Source organism: Lolium rigidum, chromosome 1, assembly GCF_022539505.1.
Source record: "Lolium rigidum isolate FL_2022 chromosome 1, APGP_CSIRO_Lrig_0.1, whole genome shotgun sequence".
NCBI classification, from domain to species: Eukaryota; Viridiplantae; Streptophyta; class Magnoliopsida; order Poales; family Poaceae; genus Lolium; species Lolium rigidum.
The window spans coordinates 364,334,005-364,341,792 of NC_061508.1; the positions used below are offsets into that span (position 1 = coordinate 364,334,005).

Genomic DNA, 7,788 nt, shown 5'->3' on the forward strand with positions numbered 1-7,788 from the left:
AGAAATCTGCCGGGGAAATTCCTTCCCGTAGAGGGGAAATCGTCACTATCGTCACCGCCATCGAGCTAGACTTCATCGGGATCATCATCACCATCATCTCCACCACCAGTACCATCATCACCGCCATCTCCACGCCATCCCGCTGTAACATCTTGGGTTTGATACTTGCCTAGTTCATAGGGGAAACTTTCCTGGTGTTGATTACTCCTTGTAGTTGATGCTATTGAGTGAAACCATTGAATTAAGGTTTATGTCCATATTGTTATTCATCATTATATCACCTCTGATTATGATCCATATGATGTCTCGTGAGTAGTTCGTTTAGTTCTTGAGGAGATGGGAGAAGTCATGTTGTTAGTAGTGGAACTATGTTGAGTAATATGCAATGATTTGATATTTAAGTTGTGGTGTTATTCTTCTAGTGGTATCATGTGAACGTCGACTACATGATACTTCACCTTTATGGGCCTAGGGAAATGCATCGCGTATTCGGCTACTAATTGTGGGGTTGCGGGAGCGACATAAACCCAAACCCCCGTTAGGAAACCGGTGCATGAGGGAGTGTAGGATATCAAAGTTTAAGGCAGTGGTTAGATTTATCTTAATTATTTTCTTGTAGTTGCGGATGCTTGCAAGAGGTATAATCACAAGTATGTATTGGTCCAAGTATGGGGTAGTGCATTATCATAGATTCACCCACACAACACTTACCAAACCATTGAAGATTATTTAGCTACGTGAAGCGAAAGCACTTGACGAAATTCCCGTGTGTCCCTAGGAACGTTTGGTCATCATAAGTACAGCAACCGGCTTGTCATTTGAGCTAAAAAGGATTAGGCCACTCGCTGCAATTATTATTATTGTATTATATTTACTCGTACTTTACTTATCTGGAATACCAAATACCCCTGCAAATCTGTTTGCTAGTGTTTACAGTGAATCCTTGATCAAAACTGCTCGTCAACACCGTCTGCTCCTTGTTGAGCTTATTTATCGAAAGTACTACGATACACCCCCTATACTTGTGGGTCATCAGGGAGTCCGGTGGAGACGTCTTCCTTCCGTATGACGGCAAAATACAACAGGGCTTGATCGGAAAATTACTGCGCTGGTGATCGTACCAACCTTCTAAGTGACAATGTATTTAGAAGAAAAAAAGACTAGAAACAACATGCAACCAAAATCACGATGATTTAAAAATATGTAAAATATAAAGTAGATTCCTATTGTTTTTATCAAAAAACGTAACTAAACATGAAATGATTAAAATACAATGTGGCAGGAGTGCGCAACACCCTCCTGATACGACCCCAAGGCTACTAGACGCCCCACATGGACAAAAGTTAAGCAAATAACAGATCGGTAAAGACCCGCGGTCATGGCATGGTCAACAAATAAAAAATTAATAAAATAGATAAAAGATGCACTCGAAGATGAAGCCATGAATCAAGAAGGCCATTAGATGGAGGCCTAGTTAGGTTAGTCAATGGGTTAAAGGCTAGCTCCTCTCTCTCATCCACATTATTTTTGGACCAGTTGGTCAAACTTTCTGAGGATGTGGAGGGCTCATTCACCCCACCTCTCCCGTTCCCGTAATATAAGAAGGGGAGAGGGCTACAGTGTACAGTGTCAATTCAAACTCCTCTTACACGAGGAGTCACATACATCAGGTGGTAGTACGACTTCACCCCCATAAAGTCACCGACAGCTCGGGGTCCATGTTCGATGATTTCCTAGCATGTTCTCCTAATGTAGGATTAAGCCGTGCTCCAACTAGGCGACCCAACATACTCAAAAACATCTTTGTGTCAACTCTTACAGTGGAGTGCGACTTTCATTAGCGTACGCACTCCTACTAACGACTAATACTCGCTCATTAATCATCTAATGTTCAGTTTAAGGGGAAGAGATAAAAAAAGGAAGAGTGAATTTCTCTCCTGCTTGCTGAGCTGGAAATGAAAGAAAAATTCTCTCCGTTGTCTGCTTCTGATATTCAACAGAAAGCTGCACTTCAGCAAGAAATGCTTGATATCCTAGATAAAGAGGAATGTTTCTGGCGACAAAGGGCATGAGATAATTGGCTGCTAAAAGGGGATAGTAACACAGCTTATTTTCATATGGCTAATGGTTGTAAACGAAAATCTAAGATATTCTCTTTAAAAAATGGGGACTCTGTTATTCAAGGTGATGATGATTTGTTGAATCATGCCACTCAGTTCTACAAAAACCTCTTTGGTCCTGCAGAAGATAGAGGGGTTAGATTGAATGCTGATATATGGAATAATGCAGAAAAGCTTGATAACACAGACAGGGAGACTTTATCCAGAAGATTCACTGAAAAAGAAGTTAAAGATGTAGTGGATCAGATGGAGAAGAATAAGGCAGCAGGGCCTGATGGATTCCCCATTGAATTTTATCAAGCCTGCTGGGACATTATCAAAGGAGATATTATGACAGTGTTTCATGACTTATATGAACACAAAATTGACCTTGCCAGTATCAATTATGGTATTATTACTTTAGTTCCAAAAGGAGATGATGCTGATAGGATCCAAAAATACAGGCCTATTTGCTTATTGCAAGTTCTGTTCAAAATTTTCACCAAAACCCTTACTGTCAGAGTAACTCCAGTCATGGAGAAATTGTTGTCCAATCATCAAACTGCTTTCATCAAGGGGAGATACATCACAGATGGGGTTATGTTGCTCCAAGAGGTTCTGAGAGAAATTAAATACAGGAAGCAACATGGAATTGTGTTGAAAATTGACTTTGAGAAGGCATATGACAAAGTAAACTGGAATTTTTTGTTTGACTGCTGTTCACATAAAGGTTTTAGTGATAGTTGGCTTGTTTGGATTAAAAATGTGGTAACAAATGGTACCTTGAGTGTGAAAGTGAATGATAATGTTGGTCCTTATTTTGCTAGCTGCAAAGGTGTGAGACAAGGAGATCCTGTTGCCCCTTTCCTGTTCAATATGGCAGCCAATAGTTTGTCCAAGATGATAACTCTGGCACAACAGAATGGTCTCATCAAATGGCCTGCAGATAACTTGGTGGAGAATGGCATTTCCTTGCTGCAATATGCTGATGATACTATTTTGCTCATTCAGGATGATGCTGAACAAGCTGTGAATTTGAAACTCATCATGTATATTTTTGAAACAATGTCTGGACTCAAAATCAATTTTGAGAAAAGTGAAGTCATGATGATACTTGAGGATGAGATGAAATCACATTTCTTTGCTTCCCTCTTTAACTGTCAACAGGGGACTTGGCCCATTAAATATCTTGGCACTCCTGTTTGTGCAAGAAGACCAACAGTTGCTGAAATAAAATTTCTGGGTGAAAAAACAAAGAAGAAAATGAGTGGTTGGGTGGGGAATGCCATGTCCATTGGAGGGAGAGTTATCAAGATTGATGCCTGCCTTTCCAAAGGTGGCTGTTTACCAGATGTCTATGAGGTTGCTTCATAAAACAACTATTGAACAGCTTGACAAACCTATCAGATCCTTCTTTTGGGCTGGAAGTGCTGATAAAAGGAAATATCACTTTGTTAAATGGAAATGGATTTGCAAACCAAAGAGAAAAGGTGGCCTGGGTATAAAAAATCTCCATCTGTTCAACATCAGTTTAATGTGTAAATGGTGGTGGAAGTTAGAGAATGAATCAGGACCTTGGCAGGATTTGATGAAGCACAAATATATGACACATGGTGGTGTATATCATACAAAGAAAAAACCTGGAGATTCCCCTCTTTGGTCTGATATGCTGCAGGTGAAACAGATTTATCTGAAAGGAAGAAGGATGAAGGTGGGGAATGGCAAAGACACAAGCTTCTGGTGTGATGCATGGTATGATCAAATTCCTTTGAAGGATAGATTTCTCGAGATTTTTGACATATGTATTGAGCAAAATGTGACAGTTGCTGCTGCTGCAAACATGAACTGGAATTTTTCATTTAGAAGGTGGATGACAGCTGATATTGCTTGGCAGATTCATGGCCTGAACCAAATCATGTCACAAACTGTTTTAACTGATATGCAAGGTAAACCCCACTGGAAATGGAAAAAAAGTGTCAAATTTACTGTCAAGTCAGTTTACAATCACTTGTGCAGCAATAGCATAGATAGAACTTTTGAAACACCTGTGGAAAAGTAGAATTCCTCTGAAAATCAAAATCTGGCTGTGGATGATTTGGCATAATGCCATTGCCACAAAGGACAATTTGCTGAAAAGGAATTGGCAAGGAAGTGCTTCTTGTCAGTTTTGCAATAGCCCCGAAAGTATCTCACATATCTTCTTCTCCTGTCCAGCCGCAAAATTTGTCTGGAGTGCAGTTGGTAACTTGGTTGGGGCAAAATCCAGACCTGGCTGTTTTACACAATTTTTCTGGTGGATACCACGTTTCATTCCTGCAAGCAGAAACACGCAGATTGCGGGGTTGGCTGCGATATGTTGGGCGATATGGAAGCTTAGGAATAGATCTTGCTTTGATCACAAATTGATCAAAGATCCTGTTGAACTGATCAGCTATTCTACTGTCTTTATGAAATACTGGGCAGGTCTTCATGGTGAAAAAGATGCTGAAGATTTACGTTTGGGAGCTGATGGATTAATGAAGCTAGCCACTGCTCAAAAAGCCACTGGAGGAACTCGAAACATGCCTGCCCAAGTGCAGAGGCCGCTGATGATCAAAGAGGCGAGAGATGCTGCTGATGAAGAGGATGAGATGGAGGAGGAAGAACATACTGACATCGCTTGATGAAACAAAAAAGATAAATCATGGTGGCGACTTGCTGAAGCTTTCTTTGATGCTACTTTTCTCTGGCTGAAAATGTTTTGGTCACCTTCGTTTGTTAAGTTGGTGCGCTGTGTCGCACCTGTTGGATGAAAAACTTGTGGTTGGTTTCGTTGTTAGCTTGCTTTAGGCGGCGTTATGTATATATGTGGTGTAGTTGGTCCTCTGAAACTTGCTAGTTGGGCATGTGATACTCGTTTGTTTTTCGTTATCCCCTGGTAATGAAAAATCCGATCCTTGGATCGTTTGGAAAAAAAATATCTGTTGTTCAGTTTCAACGACAAAAACACCATATTCCCTAAGCCAGAAATATTTTCCTGAGTGAAATACAAAAACGGTTGAGATTAAACGATATCTATTTAAAATTAGAGGTAGGGATACCCTTTTATGGAAGCACAAGCCGTATAATAAGTAAATAAAGGAATAAAAAGGAGATTACTTTTAGGTAACAGATCAGGTTTTTCTCTTCTTTAAGCACAATTTTTGCAGCCCTAAAACCAACTGCTGCTTCAAGACCCGCCTCACTGGAATTTCATTAGCACTCGCTCATAAGAACCGGTAACCAGGCTGCTAAAATGGCACCGACGCTACAGTAAACCAACGCAAATGAAGAACAGGGCCAGGCTGTAGTACTTAGTTACGGTTTTCAAATTTTCATCATGCGCCAGGAAGCAAAATACACACCCACCGATGCCTCGAAGGATTTCTTTTACAGGTCGAGGACCAGAGATGAGGCACAAACTTCTGCTAAAACCACAGTTGGTTGATGCAGTTTATCTATCAAACCTATACTCTAAGAGCCAGCTGATCCTGCCACGAGATCTTCCTCTTCGCCACTCGCGCCGCCGGGTTCCGGACATCCCAGAACGCCACTGGCGCCTTGGCGTCACTAGGACCGGCCGCAACAGACCGCTGGTAACCATGAAATTCCTCCGTCGTGTCGTCGGAACTCTGAAAGAGCCAAACTCATTCAGATCAGATGACATATATAAAACAGACATTGGCACTAACGAGCGAAGGTTTCCACATGTATTACCAGCTCACAAGCCTCGTTGAGGTCGATCACCACGGGAGATGCTCGCGGCCGCGGAGCAGGATGATGCCATTGCTGCTGCTGCGCGGGCAGGGCTCTGGTGGAACTCCCAACAGCCTGAACCAACCGCTGGCGATCATCCCACACGGTGGTCCGGGATGGAGGTCTTCCCGTTGCAGCAGGGTTCTTCACTTTGTAAACAACTGTCTGGGATGGATTTTCGGACATGGATTTGTGCCTTGTACGCAAAAACCTGCGACATATAGGTCCACATGTATGAGATCATGGTGTTTGTCATGGAACGCCAATCACAAAACATACTAGTAAGTAAGTAGATATGTGTTTGATTGATGATTACTTGACTTCAGCCAAAAGCCTCTGCTTCTTGAGCTTCTCCATATGCAATCTGTTCTTCTTCGCCGCAGTTTCCTGATTAAGCCAAAGTAAGCTAATCATCAGACACGTAACAGCCTCAGAGTAGGTTGAAAGAACACCAAAAGACGGTTTTCTGAATATCATCGTGGCTGAAAATCTATTTAGCCTGAGAAAGAAACGATCCATTTAGCCTGAGTAGGCCTGTCAGCAGATTACAACCAGAAATCCAACCACCGAAATTTGAGATTAATAACCTTACAAAGCACCAGATCCACGAGAACCACCAACTAAATACACCAAGAAAACAAGAAACACCAAAAACATGTAGAGCGAAAAAAAAGGAAAACAACAGTAAAACCACCAAGATCAGATCAGACACAAGAAACCCCCCAGGAAGTGATCAAACACCCAAAAGCAAGATCAGATCGGCAAGCACAGAAACAAGCCGAGCCGAGTCCCGGAACGAGGACGCACCTTGAGGAGGTCCTTGTAGTCCTGGAGGAGGCTCTGGTACCTGAGCCTCGCCCTGTGCGACTCTCCGCCGCCGGCAGCAGCACCACGGACGGGTCCAGGCGCACGAGGCAGCAGCCTCGGCGCCGTCGCCGCCGGCTGGGCCAAGACCACCTTGTTAGACTTTGTCATGGCCGTGTGGCCTCACCTGGAAACGGCCCAAGAAAGCCGGCGGGTTGTGGAGAGGGGAGAGAAAGCGAGAGGAGCCGGGACCGAGGAGATAATAATAAAGGTTGGAGGGGAAGAAGAGGAGGCGCGGGTGGAAGTTTCTCTCTCTCTCTCTCTTCCTGCTGCTGGTGCCTGGCTGCGCCGTGTGAAGGGGAGCGGAGGGGACTGCTGTGCTGTGCTGTGACCCATGAGGTGGTGGTAGTGCCGAAAAGGCCCATGGTGAGGATGAGAACAGGAGAGGGAGAGGGAGAGCAGGCACGCAATGGGGAGAACACCAGCAAGGCAACAACTCGAGCTTCTCTCTCTATCTTGTTTCTCTCTCTAGACTCTAGCGGTGGTGGCGGTAGAGGAGGTGGTGGTGGGTAATGGCAAATGGACGGGAGTAGTGGGGCGCTGTCTCTCCTTTCCCCCCGGCTGCTTGCCTCCAGAGTCTGGATTCATCTGCTTCCACACATCTCGCTCCCCCTCCGTCTCCGTCTCCACGACGACGGACTCTGAACAAGTCCCCGTGCACAGGACAGGACATGCCGTTTCTCTCTCTAGAAATTTCTTGGTCACATATCCGGTCCGTCAATCCATCTCTTTCGACGAAAAGCGAGAATTGGAGGGTGGCTTCTCCCTCTCCTCTTCTCCATGGACGGCTGGGCCGGCATCGGCTTCTTTCTTTCACTGACATTCCGGGTGGAGCCCTGTCCTCTAGAGAGAGAAAACGCGCGACCCGCCCTGGGTGTGCGTGATGGTGGCGCAGTGGTTGAGAGATGGGTGATGCTGGTGCCTGGTGGTGGTGCGCGCATTGATACAGGAGGATGATGGGTGCGTGCGGCGCGTTGCGTGGGGGCTCGGTAGGTGAGCAATGGCGTTTGACATTGTTGCGGGCTCTGCCAATTGAATACTGCCTGCTTGA

At 44.4% G+C, this 7,788-nt stretch overlaps 1 protein-coding gene across 1 annotated transcript; it reads right to left on the reverse strand.

The window, feature by feature from the left end:
* Window positions 1-5,270: 5,270 nt before the first annotated feature.
* LOC124684754 lies at window positions 5,271-7,539 on the reverse strand. The gene is made up of 4 exons (XM_047219013.1): window positions 6,681-7,539; window positions 6,190-6,260; window positions 5,835-6,084; window positions 5,271-5,749 (listed from the first exon to the last, which is right to left on the reverse strand). The coding sequence occupies exons 1-4, from the start codon at window positions 6,846-6,848 to the stop codon at window positions 5,585-5,587; spliced, it is 654 nt and encodes a 217-aa protein (XP_047074969.1). The 5' UTR covers window positions 6,849-7,539; the 3' UTR covers window positions 5,271-5,584.
* Between the last annotated feature and the right edge of the window lie 249 nt (window positions 7,540-7,788).

Bases quoted from the DNA above. Each gene is read 5' to 3' on its own strand.
- LOC124684754 (XM_047219013.1), bottom strand. From the start codon at position 6,848: ATGACAAAGTCTAACAAGGTGGTCTTGGCCCAGCCGGCGGCGACGGCG. The intron at 6,261-6,680 runs GTGCGTCCTCGT...TGGCTTAATCAG, and splicing joins ACTACAAGGACCTCCTCAAG to GAAACTGCGGCGAAGAAGAA. The intron at 6,085-6,189 runs GTAATCATCAAT...TATATGTCGCAG, and splicing joins AGGCTTTTGGCTGAAGTCAA to GTTTTTGCGTACAAGGCACA.